The sequence below is a fragment of the Mirounga angustirostris genome, unplaced genomic scaffold, assembly GCF_029215605.1.
Source record: "Mirounga angustirostris isolate CCGP_5_RB_7025 unplaced genomic scaffold, mMirAng1.0.hap1 SCAF_13, whole genome shotgun sequence".
Classification (NCBI taxonomy): domain Eukaryota; kingdom Metazoa; phylum Chordata; class Mammalia; order Carnivora; family Phocidae; genus Mirounga; species Mirounga angustirostris.
Window position 1 is genome coordinate 54,471,698 of NW_026991721.1, and position 19,046 is coordinate 54,490,743.

The following is a 19,046-nucleotide window of genomic DNA, read 5'->3' on the forward strand; positions in this document are numbered from 1 at the left end:
AGGGAGAAGACAGGGGCTGGAGCATGGGAATGTGGGAGGAGGGGCTCAGGTTGGGGTGGGGGTGGGCTGGGGGCCCTGAGTGCTCCAGTTCCCAGTGTGGCCCTAGTGAGCTTCTGGAGGGGGTTATCGAGCTTCTGGAGGGGGAAAGAGTCGGAGGCACGAAGGGCTTGGCTGTCATCATTGGGAAATTCCTCCCTGCAGGGCTTCGGGTGGTCTGCTGGGATGACAATAGCATACTTGAGGTCCAGCTCTTGCCGGCCTCCCAGCTGTTGCTTCTTGAGGAAGATCATGCAGGGTGGGGGAGGAGGCCAAGCACTTTCTGGTGGTTTCCAAGCTGGGTCAGGCACCCTGTGCTGGGACTTTCTGTTCCCAGTTCCAGCCCCGGCTATCCCATCTAGAAAGATGACCTTAAAAACAATGAGGGCCTGGGGGGAGGGTGAGCCCTGAGCACATAGGGAATTCAGGTCAGTCTCCTTCAGCCTAAAACATGGAGCCTGAGGCTCAGAGAGAGGTGGCCATTGGCTTTGGCCACGCTGCCCACCCCCCTCCCCTGACCATGAGTCCCAGCTCATCTCTCCATGTGCTTATATTTACCCCGCAAGGGCCCTATTATACCCAACCTCACTCCATATCCTGAGTCTCCAGTCCTCAACTAGAGTAGGCTTTCAAAACAGGTTGGAGGGAAGGAAGGAATGTCATGGGGGGGAGACAGGGAGTGGAGGGAGGACAGCTTAGACACTGAGACTTTCCCAGATCCTCGCGTCTGCCAAGCCTGTGCTGAAATCTGGGGCCCCAAGAATGGCTCAAATCTGACCCCACCTCCAGGAAGCTCCCAGTCTGGGGAGGGAGGCACTGTTCTCCATCATTTCAAACATTAGCACTTAGGGCTCTGGGCTGCAGCCCATGAGGGATGGCAGGGACCAAGTTTACTTCTTTCTTTTTCCCGGCATCCAGGGTGCAGCTGAAGTTGGGGCTGGTACCCTGGAGACAGCCAAGTCCCCTTATCACCGATGGGGGGATCTGACCCATCCCCTGCAGAGAGGCCTTTGCTGCACTTCTCGTTCCAGAGACAGAAGATTGAGCTTCTCAGTACAGGAAGAGACCAAATGACCACCTCAGCCAACCCCCTCCATCTGTCACACAGAGAAAGTGAGTCCCAGAAAGGGACAAAAGCAGAGGGGGCTTTGAATACCTAGCCCCTGACTGTAGGGTTTAGGCAAGCCTGCCGTCTGGTTCACAGCTGCCTGAGATCAGGCCCAGTAGGCAAGGCCTAGCCTGGGAGGAAATAACCACCCCCAACCCCACCCACCCCAGTCACTCACACCCAGAGAATAGTTTGCTTTGTCTGGAACCAGTGGAGAAGCGCCCAAGTGGGTAGAGTCTCACTAGTGTGGGGTCTGTGGAAGGGAGGAGGGAGCCCTGAGGGTAATGGCAGAGAGAGGAAAGAGCTTTGGCATCAGGACAACCTGCCCCCACTCTGCTGGCCCCCACTCTGCTGCTCCCTTGCTGGGTGACCTTGGGTGAGTCACTTGCCCTCTTGGAGCATCTGTTTCCTCAACTATTAAAAAGGGTGAGAGTACATCACTGCATTCTCATAAAGCCAGTGACGCAGAGCTCAAATTTTAACCTGGGACTGCTCGTTCTTTCCTTTGCCCTACCTCTCTGCCCTGGATCGATGCACTTTGAACCCAGGACGGCTGGAGAGCAACAGAAACAATAAGAAGAACAAGAAAAGATGAACCTTGAAGAAGAGAAGTCAAGCAGCATACGTGAGATAGGTTACTTCTAGCTGGGGAATCCGTCTGGAAGTCTTCCTGGAGGAGTGATGTTTGGAGGAGTTGGCAAATGGCAAATTTCACCAGAATCGGTGAAGAAAGGTGGGCAGATACCTTCCTGGTAGAGGTAAAAGCTGTGAGCAAAGGGGCAGAGGTTGGAAAGAGGCTTCTCTGAAATCACGAAAGGAATGGCCTTGGGAGGTCATTTTCTCCGACTCCTCCCCCACAGACAGGGAAAGCTCTGCCTGTTGCCGAAGGGCACATGGTGAGTTGGTGGTAGGGCTGGGCTGAGAGCCAGATCTGACCCTGATTCCTCTCTCTGGTGTCTGACCCTGGCTAGGACAGCTGACCCCTCTCCCTCATGCAAGCTGGCCCCTGCTCTTTTCCCAGGCTCCAGTCTCTATACCCTGCCCCACCTGCATTCCCATATCCCTCAGATGTCCTCAGACCAGAAGGAGCTCAGGGTGGGGCCCAGGAAGCAAAGCCAGAGGTGACTCCTGGTGGACCAGTGGGCAGACGGGGGATCAGCCTCCTGCTGTATGTGCGGGAGGTCGGGGCGGCTAGAGAATAGTCTAGAGCTGAGCCCTGCAGGGGTCAGAATAACAGTGGGGTGAGGGGGACAAGCACAATACAGCCAAAGTCTCTAGTTTCTTCCCAAACCTATAGGGTCACAACCCTCCCATCCTGCAGCGAGCCAAAGCTGATGGGGAATTTGGTCTGTCAGTGGCCCATCTCCAAACCAACCCAGGGCCTCATTGTCATCTCTCCAGCAAGGCCCCCAGAGGAAGCATCCACCCCACCCTTCCTGCCATGCCAGGGTCCCCAAGCCGCGTCAGGCTGCCCACGAAGCCCTCGGTGCCGCCTGCACGAGCCAGGGAGAAGGTTCAGTCCTGCCTGAATGGGCGTGAGGCTAACACAGCCAGCAGGGGACAGACAGCTGGAAGGAGGCCAGAGGTGATCACCGCAGGGCACCCTGTCTGAAGACCCTTTGTTTCTTCCACCTCCCTCCTCTGCCCAAGAAATGCTCAGCGGGGCGCTCTGTTCCCAGAACCTCCGCCCTCTCCACGTGGCACGTGTCACGCTGCAGGCTGGGCTCTGCAAGCCTCTCTCTGAATCCCTTTCTCTTCTGTGCTGAGCTTTTGGATTCTTCGTGGCAGGTCTGCCTGTCTCTCTCCTGTCTGCCTCTGTCTGCTTCTCTTCATTTCTCCCTGTCTCTTCTGCAGCCTTCTCTCCGGGGCGGACCTCCTTCCCTGTCCCTGCACAGTCCTGCAGACACCTGTTGGCCTTTGTCTTCTCCTCTGTCCCGGCCTTTGTCTGACTGCCTATCTCTGGACTTGCTCTGTCTCTGACTCCACTTTCATCTGTATATTTGTCTGCTTTGTCTGTCTTTATCTCTGCCTGCTTCAGACAGGGAACAGGGCTCGGCAAGGGGCTCGAGTGGCCCGACTTTCCATTGTCCTCTCGGCGTCTCTGTCTCATCAGGGAAGGTAGGCTGGGTTCCCCGCCTCCAGCTGAGTAAACAGCATCCCTTCTTGCCCCTTCCGTCATTCACTCATTCATTCAGACACTTTCTCTAGGTCTGGCCTTATGGCTGGCTCTGCGTGGGGAACCGCGAGTCCCCCAGCCCAGCCCACCCAGTACACCCATTTTGGCTCCACAGCCTCCTCACCCTCCACACTGGGAATGTGGACCCCAGACTCCATCCCAGTGCCCCTTCCTTAGTTTCATCCAAGACTTACCTATTCTGGGTCCCATGATTCATGGGGTGCAGTGAATTCCAGCCCCTATTTCAATGTCAAGAGGCAGGCAGGAGAGGGAGTGAGACCTTATCAGGGGCCCCTGGAGGCAGCAGCCACGAGCCACCGAAGGGAGGCACTAATGTGGGGACTCCAGGCACTGGGGCCAATGCTGCTCAGGCCACGCTGGATCACAGCCACTTCTTCTGAGATGGGTTAGGAATTCCTGTAAAACTTGACTCCACTCTCCAAGAGCCTGCCTCGTCCAGTTACTTGTTCCTTCTGGCTGTCTCTCTCTCTGAATTCCTCTGATCTTTGGCTGGGCCAGCCCAGGGCCAGAGTGGTGCAAGAGGCTGGGTTTCTTTCGATCCGGCCCCGCTGCTGGGAGGAGGCTGCTGTGTCACCTCCCCTCAGCCTGTTCCTTCACATCCTCTTGCCTCAGCATTCCCCTGGATATTTTCTCTTCCTCCATTAGCAGTAGAGAGGTGGCGGGCAGAAGGAATGTTGATGGTCCCCAAGCCCTGGTCTCATTCAGTCTGGATTCTCCAGTCTCCTCTTGCACTCCCATTCTCAATCTGTCCCCCACCAAGCTTTTGTCCCCCATCACATCTTGTCACCCTCCATGAGCCCCATAGAGAGCCCCTGTTTCCCCAGGGTCCCCCTTCCCAGAATCCCTGGCCCCTTAATATCTCAACCCTTCTCACTAAACCCCCATCTCCTCTCTGAGCTCGGAGGATCCAGAGCAAGGAGTAAGTCCGTTCACCAGGATTCACAATGGCCAGCCTCCTTGAGGGACTCATGGCAACAGCTCATGAAGTGGAGCTCCATCTTGGTGGAGAGGGTCGGGGAGGAGAAGGGCAAATCTGCAATTTCAAGAGTTTTCTGGACTGAAGGCTGAGGATGGAGGCCTTGGAGCCAGACAGACCTGGGTCTCATTTCAGCCAGCTACATGGTCCCAGACAAGTTTCTGCATCTCTGAGTATCATTTCCCTCATCCTTAAAGAAGGGACAGCTGGCCCCTCACTTGAAGGGCTGCTGTGTAAGTTCAGCGAGCAAGAAAAAAGCCAAGCCTGAAGGCCTGGAGCTCAGAGAAGGAAGCCACAGAGGCAGGTCTCAGAACAGGCCAGCAGAGGACACATACCGGTTTGCCTTTTCCAGCTTGCTCAGCACTTGCACGTGAGGCCCTACTGGGTCTATCATCCCTGTAGGCCAGGTGCTTATTCCCCCATTTTACGGATGAGACATTGAGTCTCCGTAACTGCCCAGAGATCACCCAGCTAGTAGGTGGTGGGGCCATGTCTGAATCTTTGGTGCTAGAACCAGGCTTTTTCCTCCACCCAGGCTGCATTTTCTGAGGAAGACCTCTGGGTTTCCCCAAATCCAAGATACAGAAGTGAACTTGACCCAGTTCCAGGAATAGGGTCTTTGCACGAAATGGGGATGTGGATTTGGAATCCAACTTTCAGGGTGCAGTGATAAGGGAAATATCCATGGACCCCACTTGGCTCCCAGGGGCTATATGAGGGAGCTGGTGGGAAGCGGGGAGTCTTTGAAATAATCAATGTGCAGCCCGGCACATAGTGGCCCTCCATAGATACTCGTTGCCTAACTGTCTTTGAGAAACCAGAAATGTGATGCGTGACCACCATACTAGGAAAGGTCAATAGTTGGCTCAGGTTGATATAAAGACCAGGCCTTGCTCCTGCTTGAGAAAACCAAATTGGTTCTATTTCTCGAAATCCTTCAGACTGAAGTCAGTAGTGCGAGTCTTCGCAGAGACTGGCAGAGGTGCCACCTTCAGACTCCAAATTGCAGGTGCATGGTTAAGAGTGAGAAGGTCCCTTTAGGCTTTCTGGAAACTCAGTTGCTTCCATCTTGGCTTCAGAGGCTGAAAAATTCTATACGTGGATTGCTCTGGGTACCTGTCAGGGCCCAGCTTGGCTGGCTAAGTTCAGCTCATCAGTCTTTGAGTGAAACAATGCACAACGCTCCCCAAGGTGTGGAACATACAATAACCTCAGACATGAGTGATCTTCATTTATCTCCTCGGCCTCCCCAGGCTGACGTAGCCTGGTCCGAGAATATTCCTGAACTCAGCTATGTAATTGGAACAAGGGTCAGCTACCCAGCAGCTTCTGGGAATTAGGCTAACAGGCCTTTGGGGGCTCTTGGGCTAATCCCTCAGTGACGTCCCATCATGGGTAGCCTCAGCTTGTTCAACCAACCTGCTTTGCACCCCTGCTTTACCACTTGCCAACATGGTGTTTGCCGAACCCCGTGCATTTTACAGAGCCCCAGGGTGTGTGTAGATTGCAACACCATCTGCGGATTCCCATAGTTTGCAAAACTTGATGCCTTTTTTAGAGTCCCACGCTGTTGGCAAAGCCCAGCATGGCTCGCAGAACTTCTGAGGCCCCATGATGCGTGCGGTCTTGCATCTCATGCCGAGCCTGATGCTGTTCATAAAATCTTGGGCTGTTTGCAGAACCCAGGTCCTTCCCTTCTTTAAGTCAATCCATGTAGGGGGTTTGCAAACCCAGAAAAATAGGACACTCCTCATTTTATAGAACTATCTGAATTTGGGTGTAATGGAATAGTGCTGAACTCCGGACTGGAGACCTCAGTTCTGGTCCCAGCTCCGTCAGTAACTAGCTATGGCATTTGCAGCAAGTCCTCTCTCCTCTCTGGGTCTCAGTCTTCTCATCTGTTAAATGGAGACCGTCACCTCCCACCTCCCACCTTCGGGACTGTCATGAGTGTCACTGTGAGAAGGCCCAGAAGATGGGGAGGCCGGGGTAGCAAGGGGAAGAGTAGCCAGAGGCTCCTTCCTGAAAAAGGCTCCAAACTGCCATCTCAGCACCTCTGCTCCCACTTCCCTTCAGCCTGGCAGCCAGGGAGCGGATGTCTATAAATGAGCCCTCAGCTGGGCAGACAAGTGAGGACCTCAGTCAGAGTTCCAGCTCTCCCCACCCCCAGACGCTGCCTGGGGTCGGAACCCAAGCTACACAGCCATGCTCCCATGCATGGCTCATTTAATCTGCTCGAGGAGGGCTGTGTCATACTTATTTCACCCATGAGGATCCTGACACTCAGAGAGTCCTTGTATCTTGCCCAGAGCTACAAGTCAAACAGACAGCAGGGGCCGGGATCTGAGCCAAGGACAGCAAAGATGGACGCATGGTACCCAGAAGGTTAGAGCAGGAAGGAAACTGGAGCACATTTCATTCAATCCTTCCCTTGTTCCGACTGGGAGACTGAGGCCTGGAGAGACCACAGGTCTCTCTCCTTAGGCTTCAGTTTCTCTCTCTGGTGGATGAGAAACAGACCCCAGCCTGCCAAGGGTTCAGGATTTTATCCCTCTTTGTTGGCACAGCTCTTGGATCAAGACACAGAAAATTTCCGAATCATGGGAGGAGAAGCACAGGTCTGCAGGCAGGTGGGTGCGTGGCCTGGCCACTCAGCCCGGGCCACCTTGGCTCAGCACAGCCATTGGCTCCTCCAGCCCACCCAGCCTCACACAACATGCTCTCTCTACAGCTTACACTCCCCCAGAGCTTCCTCCTTGGGAAGCCCTTTTGCCCCAACAGCAGCCTTCCCCTGGGTCCAACGGCATCCACCTCCCACCAGGTTCTCCCTCCAGGCTGGAGAGAATATGTACTATGCTAGAAATTCTGCATCCCTCCCTGAAAGTGGCAGACCCAGGCCCCAGAAAGAGCATGAGCTTGGGCATCAGACAGGTCAATCCAGATGGAGTAAGATTTTTGAGACTCCATCTCCTCATCTGTAAAATCAAGATAACAGGACCCCTTGAGGCAAAGTCGCAATAAGCCTCAACCATCTCGCCCTATCTTCAATTTGGTATGTGCATAGGAGGTTGAAATCTCTTGGGCGAGATTACAACCTCTCCTTGATTGTAATCTCTCCCAAGGCCTAGCTGGGTGACCTGAGGCTAGTCACTTGCCCTCTCTGATCTTCAGTGCCCTTGTCTGTGAAATACCTTCTCAGGGCTGTCATAAGGCTCAGAGGAGCTAATGGATGGATTAGCGCTTGCTAAGTTCTAAGAGCTGAGCATTAATAATGAGCCATTATTAATAGAGTGACGATGGTAATAGGGTGACTCTTGTAATTCTGCAAGCAGAGGATGAGGAGGAAGTAAATCATGGCAGGTCTGACCTGACAGACAACCCCGCGGGAAGGCCCCCTGAGGTGGGAGGGAGCTCAAGGGCAAAGTTAGGGCTCTGCAGGCTGGCTGGGGGGCCCTTGTTAGCAGCTGTCATTCTATGGGCACTGCAGGGCTATACCCTCTCACGGGGTCCAGACTGGGTGGCTGGCTGGCCCATGGCTCCCAGCCCTGGCTCTGCCACCATCAGATCCTATTTCCTGCCTGGTCCTCAGTTTCCTTAGAAAATGGTGGGGGGAGGGGCGGATAAAAAGAAGGGTCTCATTCTGCCTCTCCCCAGTCTTTGGGGAAGAACCATGTGAGCTAATGGATGTACCACTGCTTTTGTAAAGTGTCAGGTGTGGGACATGAGGGATTATGGTTATTAATAATTTGGCTCCTGGGAGAGAGGACGTGAGGGAGGGATGCAGTAAAGGCTGGGAGAGGAGACGGAGGGGAGCCAGCCCCAGTCCCTGACTGCAGGGAGTTTGAAACAAGGGCTCAGAAGACTTTGCAACACTGCCCCCTGGGGGCCAGAGAGCAGGTCTGTGCCCCAGGCTTTTCCTCCGAGGCTCCTCCAATCAGGGAAAGGGGGCAGAGGCCCACCGTCCCAGGAGGCTGAAGTGGACAGGCGGGGGCGGGGAGCCCAGCGAAAGCAGTCACAGCCTGCCCCTGCCTCTCCCTTCCCTTCCACATCTGCCTATTCGCTCCACAAGTCCTTCAAGCCCGCCCCGTTCTTCTCATCCTGCCGGCCCCACCTTGGTCCAGACCACCAGAGGCTCTTGCCTGGGCCCTGCTCCAGCCTCCCCCCCCCACCAGCCCATCTTCCTTCCAGCCTGAGGGAACTTGCCAACCCTTACATTTGACCATGCCCCTCCCTGCTTAAAACTCAGCCCCGTCCTGCTCTCCCCAGCGCCCTCGGGAGCAAGTGCCCCTGTCTCTCAGATCAGTATCTCCTCTTTGCAAATGAGACAAAATAGCGGATGGTCAAGGACAAGGCTTTGGGGCAGGACCACTGGGCATGACTCCTGGCTTCTCCACTTGGTAGCTGGGTAACTCCTCTGCTTGTTTGGAAGTTTTTTTGCATTGTGGTAAAATAGACATAGCATAAAATTTACACTTTTAACCATGGTACGTGTACCATCCAGGGACATTAAGTGCATTCACAGATTTGTGCAGCCAGCCCCACCATCCGTCTCCGCAACTGTTTCGTCTTCCCAAAGGGAAGTCCCATATCCGTGTGTTACTTCATTCTTTTTTTTTTTTTTTAAGATTTTATTTATTTATTTGAGAGAGAGAATGAGATAGAGAGCGCAAGAGAGGGGGGAGGGTCAGGGGGAGAAGCAGACTCCCCGCTGAGCAGGGAGCCCGATGTGGGACTCGATCCCGGGACTCCAGGATCATGACCTGAGCCGAAGGCAGTCGCTTAACCAACTGAGCCACCCAGGCGCCCTGTTACTTCATTCTTGATGCCTCTGTGTTCTCATCCACAGGATGGGGCTCATAAGCGGCAGTCTTCGCAGAGTGCCTGGTGGGTGCGTAATCGGGGCTCAATCAGCATTACCAGTATTGTATTCTCTTGAGGCACCTGCTCCGGAGGGCGCATGCGCAGCACGGCGCCAGTGATGCAGAGAAACCCGAGGGCCCGTTACTCCCTGGGCTTCATTTCTGGGACTTGGACAGAGTTTATGACAGCTGCCGGGGAAGCATGCTGCATGCTTCATCTAGGAAGATGAGTCACTTCCTCCCTGATGGGCTTGCGAGCCTGCAGATGGGGAAGGCAGGAAGCCGAGCGCACAGGCAGCTGATCTCAGCCGGCCGGCCCTCCGCAGATGCTCCGGTGGGGATTGCTGGGGCAAAGAGCATTCTGTCTGGCGTTTGGGCCCAGCCTGGGCCAGAGCAGGACACACAACTGGCCTCTGCTCTAACTCAGTGCCGTTTATGTGGAGCATTGTCAGTTTGCATTTTGTTTGGTTCTCTCCTTCTCCCGTTCCAGCCGAACACACCTACTCTCCCCACTCCGCACACACTCTTCCTAGCTTCGCTCGCTCCAACTGTTCTGGCACTCATGCCTAAACCACTCTCACTGTCAAAGTGGCGCTGTCCTTTTTAAAGGCCTGCCCTTTTTTTGTCCTCTGGGTGAAACACAGATGCGTCTTCCTGGGGGAAGGGAGAGACCAGGCCTGAGATATCCCAAAAGGAGCAGACCTGGTCTCTGGCAAGGGCAGGGGTGGATCTTTCTAGCAAATCCCAGCCCAGGGCCACAGAATCCCATTTCCTAAGGTCCTTAGGTTGCAGACTCCTGTCTCTTGAGTTGAAAACATCCAACCATCTTCCAGAAATAGCCACAAAGAAAGGCAGTTTAGCGTAAGCAAACCAAACCAGTTTTTGGAGTCACTTAGGCCTGAGCTCTGCCAACAACCAGCTATGTGGCATTGGACAGTCACTTCATTCTTTCATTTTTTAAAGATTTATTTATTTATTTTAGAAAGAGAGAGAGTGAGCAGGGGAGGAGGGGCAGAGGGAGAGGGACAGAGAGTCCCAAGCAGACTCCGCTCTAAGCACAGAGCCCGACATGGGGCTCAATCTCATGACGCCGAGATCACGACCTGAGCTGAAACCAAGAGTCAGTAGCTTAACTGACTACACCACCCAGGCACCCCACCCACTTCATTCTTCTAAGCCTCAGTTTTGTCAACTATAAAACGGATACAATAAATATGGCTGGCATTCATGAATCACATGCCAATCACTGTTCTAAGTACTTTCCTTGCACGGACTCAGTTAATGTTCCCAACTACCCATTAGAGCCCCCAGTTTACAAATGAGGAAGCTGAGGCACAGAGATGTGAAGAGACTTGCCCAAGGTTACGCAGCTGTTAAGAGGCAGAACCAGGATTTAACCTAGACAGTCTGGCTCCAGAACTTGTGCTCAAATCGTGGCACTTAACTATCTCAGAGGGCTAGTTTGAGGACTCAGTCATCTGTCTACCAGTCCCTAAACCATGGGCTTGAATAGAGTTGAGTACGGAGCTAAGCACTTTTGACAGGGGTCCAGGCCTGTTCTACTGATCACCGTCTGAATGACCTTGGGTGTGTCACTTTCCTCCTCAAATCTCAGGTTTCCCTCCCACAACAGAAAGAGCGTGAGCCCCAGCAGGTGATTCCTAGATTCTGCTCTAGCCCAGGTACCCTCCTGATGTCCACCTGTTCCTGGGGGTCCCCCAGGCACCTCAGGCTCGGCAAGAGCAATTGTTGGCCTGGAGACCTGCCCCTCCTAGTTCCCTCCGAGGCCTCTACTGAACCCCAGTCTCACTGGAGGCAGGTCCATCCCTGACCCCCATCCCTCCCCACAGCCCATGGCAGCTCTCTGTCCTTCACATTCCTGTCTTCTCCTCCCTCTCCCCCTTAGCTCAGAGTCCATTCCGCATTCTTCCAGACTCTTGCAGTCCCCTTTTTCTTCTGTGACTCCAGTTTCCCTGTTCTAATTCATCTCCCCCATTCTCCCAGAGTCATCTTTCCAAACCCCAATCTCATGGCACCCAGCCCTGCTCCTCAGAGCAAAGCTTACTTTTTAGCTAAAAATTGATGTTTGTCATCACATACCTATGACCTACCTTACTGGTCTCCCCACCTACCCTGGTCCTCCGCCCAGAGCATACCACACATACTCATGTCTTGGTACCCATACACACGCAGTGTCCCCCTGGTCAAACGCCCTTCCTCCCTTTGTCACAGAATTAGCACTCACCCTGCAAGGACCACTGCCAACTGCCCCCTCCCCCAAGTGTTTCCTGACTCAGGAAGAAAATGGACAAGGTCTGGATCATATCCTGGTTCTCTATGTGACCCTGGTCAGTGAGCATTGAACAGGCTGGCCATACCCTCAGGGAACTTTTCATCAGCCAGTTCCTCTGCCTCCAGCCTTCCAGGGTGCAAAACCTCAGAGGAGAAGACATCCAGGGGACAGCGATAGAAAACTTCACAGCCTTCACATTTTGCAAAATACTCTCACCTAGAGTATCTCACTAAACCCTCACTGCGCTGCTGTTCTTACCCCCACTCACTCGGGGGAGACAGAAGCAGAGAGAAGGGAAGGCCTTGGCTCAAGCGGAGCTGGTAGGTGGAGGAGCTCGGATTTTAACGCCCGCCCCGCCCCGGGCATTAGGCCCCCAAAACTGATGCATCACTGCCTCCTGGTGGCGGGAAAGATGGTGACAGTGAGGAGAGGGCTGGAGACCCCAACCCTGGGTCCTGATTCTGGACTCTCCTCCTAGGAGCTCCAGCTCCATGGCCTCCTGCCCACAGCTGGCAAGGCAGCCTAGGTTCTCCCTGAATGTATTTATACCTTCTCTTTCCTCCTTGGCACTTTCCTTTTCCAGCCTCTCGAGTCTGCCGGAGCTTCACGCCGCGAGAGTGAGGAGCGGTAGGGGCGAGACAGGGAGACAGAGTGTCACCGACTTTCCAGGGCAGAGAGGCGTGGCCACTGGCCTCTGCGTGGGTGGGAACTTCAGAGGGGCCGGGTTGTTTTCTCTTCTGAGCTCAAAAAAGTTCCTGAGATGCACGGGCTCCACCTGGAGACACATCTATACCTCCCCACTTTCTAAGGAGGGAGAGGCCTGGCCTGTGAATGTTACAGGCATCCCAGTGGCCCCAGGAGAGAGGGACAGGGCTTGGGCAATCTGGGTGGAAAATGCTTACGACACCAGCTTGCACCCTTCACCTCTTCTCAACCTGCACTGCACGAGCAAAGAGCTTGCACTCAAGAGCTCCTCACTCAATGGACAAACCCCCATTGTACAGAAGAGGGAACTCAGTCTCAGGAAGCTAAATGCCAGGCTTGAGTCCAACCGGTCTGGTGCCAAGATCTGAGCCCGCCCCGCTATACAGGCTCCAGGTCCCATTGGGTGGAGAGAATAAACTCCCTACAACCTCCACATCTTCACTGAATTCACCCACCATTCTGGTCTGAAATGAGACTTTACCCCTCCCCCCACCCCGCATCACTAAATCTGCAAACCTGCTTTTACACCCCTCCTTTTTTTACCCCTTCCCCCACCTGACTCACCACGACGTCTAGACTCTGGGCTCAGAAGCTCCTCTTCTCCTCTGTCGACCATCCTTCCTCTCATCCCTCTCTACTGGCTTATTTCCACCAACAAATGCTGGGAAATCTGCTCAAATTATCTCCAGTTTAAAAATACAACAAAATCCTCCCTGACCCCTCATGGCCCTCCAACCACACATTTCTCTTCACAGCCAAGCATCTTGAAAATGCTGTCTACCCCTCTCTCCACTTACTCAGCCCCCAACCTCCCACACCCACTGTTCCTCAGGACCTGTTCAGCCCAGCGTCACCAGGGGCCTCTTCCTCGCTGGGCCCCCCGGACACTCCCTGCTTCTCAACCTCTGGTCCCATCGGCAGCTTTACTGCAGCTGGCTGCACGTGCCATTTGGAGCTAGCTCCTCTGTGATGTCGTCATGGCTGCATTCTCTCTGGGCGTTTCTCTTTTTGTTCTCAGCATCTTTTGCAGACCCTTCTTGTTCTGCCCCCATCTCGTGCTGGTTTCCTCCAAGGTTCTGTCCTTCTCGCTCCACACTCTCTCCCTAGCTCCGTAAAAACAAAGGCTCCCCCCTCAACCTCAAGTCTTTGCAACTCAGCTCTCTCTTTCCTGGGCTCCAGACTTAAACCCTCAAATATCTGCTGGACATCCCCACTTGGATGTCCCACTAGCTCCTCAGATGCAATACGTCCTAAACGGAACTCCTCATCTTCCTCCGAAAACTTGTCTTCCCACCTGCACTGTCCACCACCCACCACCATCTGCCTTGTCACCCAAGCCAGGATGCTTGGACTCTTTCATATGCAGTTATCACATTTTGGCCAGTTTGCCCCTTGCAGATTTCTCTGATCCTGGGTAGTAAAAGGCATGGGCCTTCGAGATGGCTAGAATTCTAACAGTGACTCCCTGTGGGCCCAGAGGAGGGGCCAAAGCAGGCTTTGTGACTTAACCTTTCGGAGCTTCATCGTCTATACAGCAAGGGTAATGAAAACCACCACTCAGATGAGCTGAGATGAGGCAGGTGACCACCTGGGCACATCATTAGCACAAGTAAGCGCTCAGGAAAGACAGCAGCTTCCGTCATCGGGAATACTGTTACTTCTCCCTATTCCTCTTCTTGCTACCCAGCTCCCCGCTGGTCTCCCTGCCTCTAGCCTCTCCCACGAGAATCTACTCGCCACGTGGCAGTGGGGGTGATCTTTTTGGAACAGGCAGCTGATTGTTAGTCCCCTGCCTGAAGGCTGGTCCTGGCTCTCCCATGTCTTGTGCTGAGTTCTTATTCTGCGGTCTGGAATTCGAGCTCCTTCTCTTTCTGGCCCCTGCTGACCTCTGTAGCTTCCCTTTTTGAGACTCCCAGTCTCTCCCTCTGTTCTGCATCCCAAATGCTCCTCTATCTGCCCCTTGAACACACCTCCTGCTTTTTCAGCCCTTCCTGACTTTGTCCCTGCCTTATTGGCCTGGAGGGCTCTCCTCATCTGCTTATAATTCATAACCAACCCAAACGATGTCTTCCATGATGCAAGCCTGCTTTGTTCCCTCTTCTGAGCCGTTCAACTCTATAGTAGTACACATCACACTGGATAGAATTGCCGGTCAGTGTTGTCATTGGCTATCCCTACTAGACTATGTCGATTCACTGTGATTGGGCAGCCGGCACACAGCCAGCTTCATTCAATAGGGAATGAAGAGTGAGCCTCAGTTCTAATTTTAAAAATAAGCAGCATAGGCAGCCAGGCCTGGTTAATCCAGAGGAGAGCAAGAGTGCTGGGGGCTAGAGGAAGATGAAATCACAGAGGGCTTCCTGGAGGAGGTTAGCCTGAGTTATTATAATGTGTCTAAGATAAAGAGCAAGAGTGAGCAAAAGAGGGCAGGCGAGTGTGAGAGAGTGAAGATCTGGGAAACGGAGCGGCTCTCTGCTCTGTCACTCTTTTTCCTCTAGCTTCAAAACACTCAAAGCCCTGCTCCCATCCCCTGGCCAATAGCACAGGGCGGACTTCACATTTACATAGAGAATTTTCACAGACTTTTCCTTCTGTGTGTCCTTGGCTCAGAGGCTAACCTGAGAAAATGTGAGACCTCAAATCCGCCCTGGCCCTTGGCTTGCCATGTGATGGGGCAATTCCTTCCACCTCTGAGCCCCAGTTTCCTCATCTGTCACAAGGGGCTCCTAGTTCTTGCTCAATAGCTGGGAAAACATCTACAGACCACAGAGTTCTGAGCCCCAGTGAGGACTGTTACTCTTGTTGTTCCATATCAGCAAAGCCCAGTGGTAGTTGTTAATCGGCCACTTGGGAGTCCCCAGAAAAACATTACTCAGGGCCTCAGCAGAATGGGATCTCGAGGGAGAGAGCCCCAGATGACTAGTGACGGGCAGGGCCTGGAGGTTTAATGGGACCAGGCTCAGCCCCAACCTGGTTCTCCCCATTGAGGCAGCGCTGGCCTGGGGAGCAGAGGGAGCAGCTGAAGTGGTCTGGGCTGCAGGTGAGCTGGGCCACCTGCAGAGGTCTTGGGTACAAAGGCAATGCCCAGAGCTGGTCAGAGCCAAAGAAAGGACAAGGTTCTGGGAGGTCAGGCTTTAGGGGGGCAAGAAGGTAGAGACTCTCACCCCACTTGAGAAGGGCTCTAAGAGAAGGGAGATGGGCTAAAATCTTTCTGCCCCAATTTATAGCATCCTGGGCAGGCTGGTTCTGCTGCTGATTAGCTGTGTGATTTTTAGCCAGGTCATAGCCCCTCTCTGGGCCTCTCCCTTGCTATCAGCAACAGTAAGGGAGCAGGACCAGGAGGTCTCCATAAAGTCGAGTGTTGTCTGATCCTGCAGGAATGCTGGAGAGGATTCTCTGAGGTTGTGGGGACAGCCACGCTCCAGTGTCTGTGGAATCACCAAGAAGCAAGATGGGTCCCACTGAGACACTGGTTTTCTAAGAGAGGAGTCAGCCAATCTCCAGCCCCAAGGAACCCACAGGCCAACGAGGGAAACATGGATGACAACTCCCAGAATGATCTGGGCCTCCACACAGGGAAGCTTTTGTGTCTCTCCCAAGGTGACCCCTTAGGGGGTCTGGGCAAGGAGCCAGGAATGTGGCTGCTAGCCCAGTTCTGCCACCAACCCCTGTGTGACCTTGAGCAAGTCACCCCCTTCTTTGGGCTTTTTAAATTTGAAAGATGGGGAGAGATGGGGATCAGACTACCCAGCTGGCGTTTCAGGAGGCTTCTGGCTCTGATGTTCTGTGATTGCCCAGCAAATCCCGCACGCGCCGTTCCCACGGGCCCAGTCTGGGGAAGGCACAGCCGCTCAGACTTGCAGCGACTCGCAGGGAACATGGTTTGGATTCCTTTCAGTGCTAAAAGAAAAGAGAAAACCCTGCCAACCAGTCCATTAGGGGAAAAAGTTGGGTTTCACTCAGGTGAACCGTTTTGGTCATAAACTTATTTATTAAAAAATGTTTGTTGAGGCTTTCTGAGGAGCTGGTTTTACCAGGCGCAGGGCACATAACATTTCTGCTCAGGACGTGGGGCCTGGCTACCGTGACCTTCTCCTCACAGCTGGGCCCAGTCCATCTCTTCCTTAAGGCATTTCTTGAAATGAGCATTTTTCTAGCCATGTAGAGCCTCCGTTTGGTAAGCAGCCCATCTGAAACTGTTGGAAAACATCCTCAGAAGAAAATAGAAATTTATAGCTGTCTCTGACATCAACCTAAGAAAGGGAGAGAGGAAAATAAAACCTTTGGCCTCTTTTTCCCTAGGTGGAAAGCAGAGCTTCTCAGTTCTCCAGGTGTCCCGGCTTGGTGGATGGAGGCCAAGGCCAGAGCCCAGAGGCCTGCTTTCCAGGACCAAGCCTGGCAGCGGGCTCCTGTTGCCCTAGGCCTGCTCCCCAGCCCCAGCCCCAGCCCTGCCGATTCTTCATTTGTGAAGAAAGGACCGGGGACTGGCCCATCTGCAGGGCCCTTTCCGCTCTTACACATTCTGTGACATGAGAAGGGTTTTGTTAAGAGAGAGAGAAGCTGGAGGTGGTCTTGGAAAACCAAGCGGTACTGCTCACGCCGTGATTGGGACAGAGAGGCAGTGATCTGAATGTCAGCATACCCTGGCCCCCGATCACCGAGTCAAGGTAAAGGGCGAGCCAACACCTCTCGCAGCTCAGTTCCGGGGGTTGCAGAGACTCCCTTCGGGTCTCGGGGTGGGGTGGGGGGTGGCCACGGTTGAGTGGTGACCTTCTTCAACCGCCTCTGGGGAGCAGAGTGACTCCCTGTGGAGCGATTCGCCAGCTCTCCTGACACTGGTTCTGAGTCTTCCCAGTTCTCTGCAGTGCCCTCTGAACTGAGGCCAAGAAAGGAAGGCTCCAGGGTGCTGGGCATAAAATGGCTAATGAGTAACAACTGCCAAGCTGCAGCAGCTAGAAGGGGGAAGACATATGGAAGGCCCCTGGAGGCTAGGTTGGTTTGTTTTTATTTTTGTTTTTTTCCCAATAGGGAGAATTCATTTTCAACTTGGATTCCATTCAGGCAGTGACTCCTTCCCCCAAAGTCACATACAGTACCTCTACCCTTCTGGGGTAACCAACATTTGGGTTTGCTGAGGACAGAGCGATTTCCTGGGGCATGGAACTTTCAGGACTAAAACCAGGCAGCTCTGGGAAAATCAGTTCTGGTTGCTCCCTGGATATGACAAAGAGCCAGGATGCAAAGACAGGTCACAGGCACCCAAGTTAGACAGAGACAGACGGAGGGCCCCACTAGCAGCTCCAGAGACAGGGAAGCCATTCTCGGGTTAAGGAGACAGCGGTCGGTAGTGTTCCTTGGAGGCAGATGCTCTCCCTATCAATACCATAATAAGATGGCCCAGAAAGGGAATCCCTCAAGGGAATGGAAATATAAGAGACAAGGGATGCTGATTCAAGAGACACAACATCCCAGCCCAGATGGAGTGAGACAAGAATGAGTGGGATGTAGAAGAGGAATCGAATCCAGAGCTGTACAGAAATGGTTCTCTCGAAGTCTCCAAAGAAGTGTTCCCACCAGTCCTGTAGAGCTCATGAGCTGGAAGCCTCTATCAGAAGCCACTGACAGCCTTAGGCTCAGAGATAGGAAGGTAGAATCAAGGGAACTTTACTGCAAAGTATGTAGTTTTCACTGCAGGCTTTAGCTTCGTCATCCTCAACCAGTGATCTTGTTATCTTTCCAAGGTCTCAGACGAAAGAACTCCATCCAGCAACTGCCGTGTAGAGATCCCCGGACTGGATGGGCTTATGCCAAATGACTGTACTCAAGATTCTAGTGCTAACAGTGGGCAAAGTCTGGTGAGGGTCCCATCAACATTTCTATACCCAGAATGTTCCTTCATCCATGGTGGCAAGAACTAGGCTACCCCATGAGACCCCCTTAAAAGAGCTACTGAACTAACAAAGAAGCGGCTTCATTTTTAATTGACATTTGAATTGAAATGGATGCTTTTCAAGACTTTTCCTCTCAGATGGAATAAGTTTGTCCACTAAATTCCACAATCTGATTGATGTGGTTCATTTATGTTACCTTTTTTTTTAAAGACATTTATTTATTTGACAGAGAGAGAGAGCACAAGCAGGGGGAGTGACAGGCAGAGGGAGAGGGAGAAGCAGACTCCTGAGGAGCAGGGAGCCCAACGCAGGGCTCAATCCCAGGACCACAGGATCATGACATGAGGCAAAAGCAGACGCTTAACCAACTGAGCCATCCGGGTGCCCCTGTTGCTTTTTTTTTTTTTTTTTTGGATTTAGGGTTAGAAGACTGCATAAAGATTTTGTAATCTAGCACCTACCCTAATATTAAAACTTCTCTGTAGCATTTCAACCAAAAAGGCCCAGCCTTGTATACCTCTAGTTATATGGAATTTACTAATTTTCAAGTCAATTTTGTGCCTTATGGGTTAGTTCTAATTATAAGACTTATTCCATATGTGGGGTTTGGACAGCCCTTCATGGGTGTCCTTCTCTCTTCCCCAACAGGCAGGACCAGCTCTTTCAAGCATTGCTCATTAGACCTCTCACCATCCTGGGTTTCTTAATTGTGCAATGAAATTCTAGACACGAAGAAACTGCTGGGATTGAGATCCACAGTTGAAAAGAAAAAGATGAATATTTTAGTTAATGTTTCCCTGACTGTTCTGGTTTCCAGAACAGTGGACATCCAGCCCTGACCCATGATGGAAGCCATCTGTAATGGATCAGAGGACTACTCATCTGTCTTCTAACTGGGGGGCATTCCATCTCTGCATGAATCCTTCTTCTTCCCTGTCTGCTTGGTTCCCCCCCCCCTTTTTTTTAAAGATTTTATTTATT

General features: G+C 52.9%; 1 protein-coding gene and 1 long non-coding RNA gene across 4 annotated transcripts in view; one reads left to right on the forward strand and one right to left on the reverse strand.

Annotated features, from left to right (window-relative positions):
- The window catches only part of SLCO2B1 (solute carrier organic anion transporter family member 2B1), a 46,358-nt gene extending 42,502 nt beyond the window's left edge, over positions 1-3,856 (reverse strand). For 2 of the 3 annotated variants that reach the window (XM_054512130.2, XM_045894448.3), the window contains exon 1: positions 1,742-1,760. Coding sequence is in view for 1 of the 3 variants with exons in the window: in XM_045894445.3 (XP_045750401.1) it covers positions 3,515-3,530 (16 nt within the window). In the remaining 2 variants the exon portion in view is untranslated. Of the gene's footprint in view, positions 1-1,741; positions 1,761-3,514 lie in introns of those variants that run through there. The other variant, XM_045894445.3, reaches the window with a different exon arrangement.
- Positions 1,317-19,026, forward strand: LOC135362370 (uncharacterized). The gene is made up of 3 exons (XR_010406977.1): positions 1,317-1,877; positions 16,477-16,841; positions 17,916-19,026. It is a non-coding gene; the product is annotated as an uncharacterized LOC135362370 (long non-coding RNA).
- Positions 19,027-19,046: the final 20 nt, after the last annotated feature.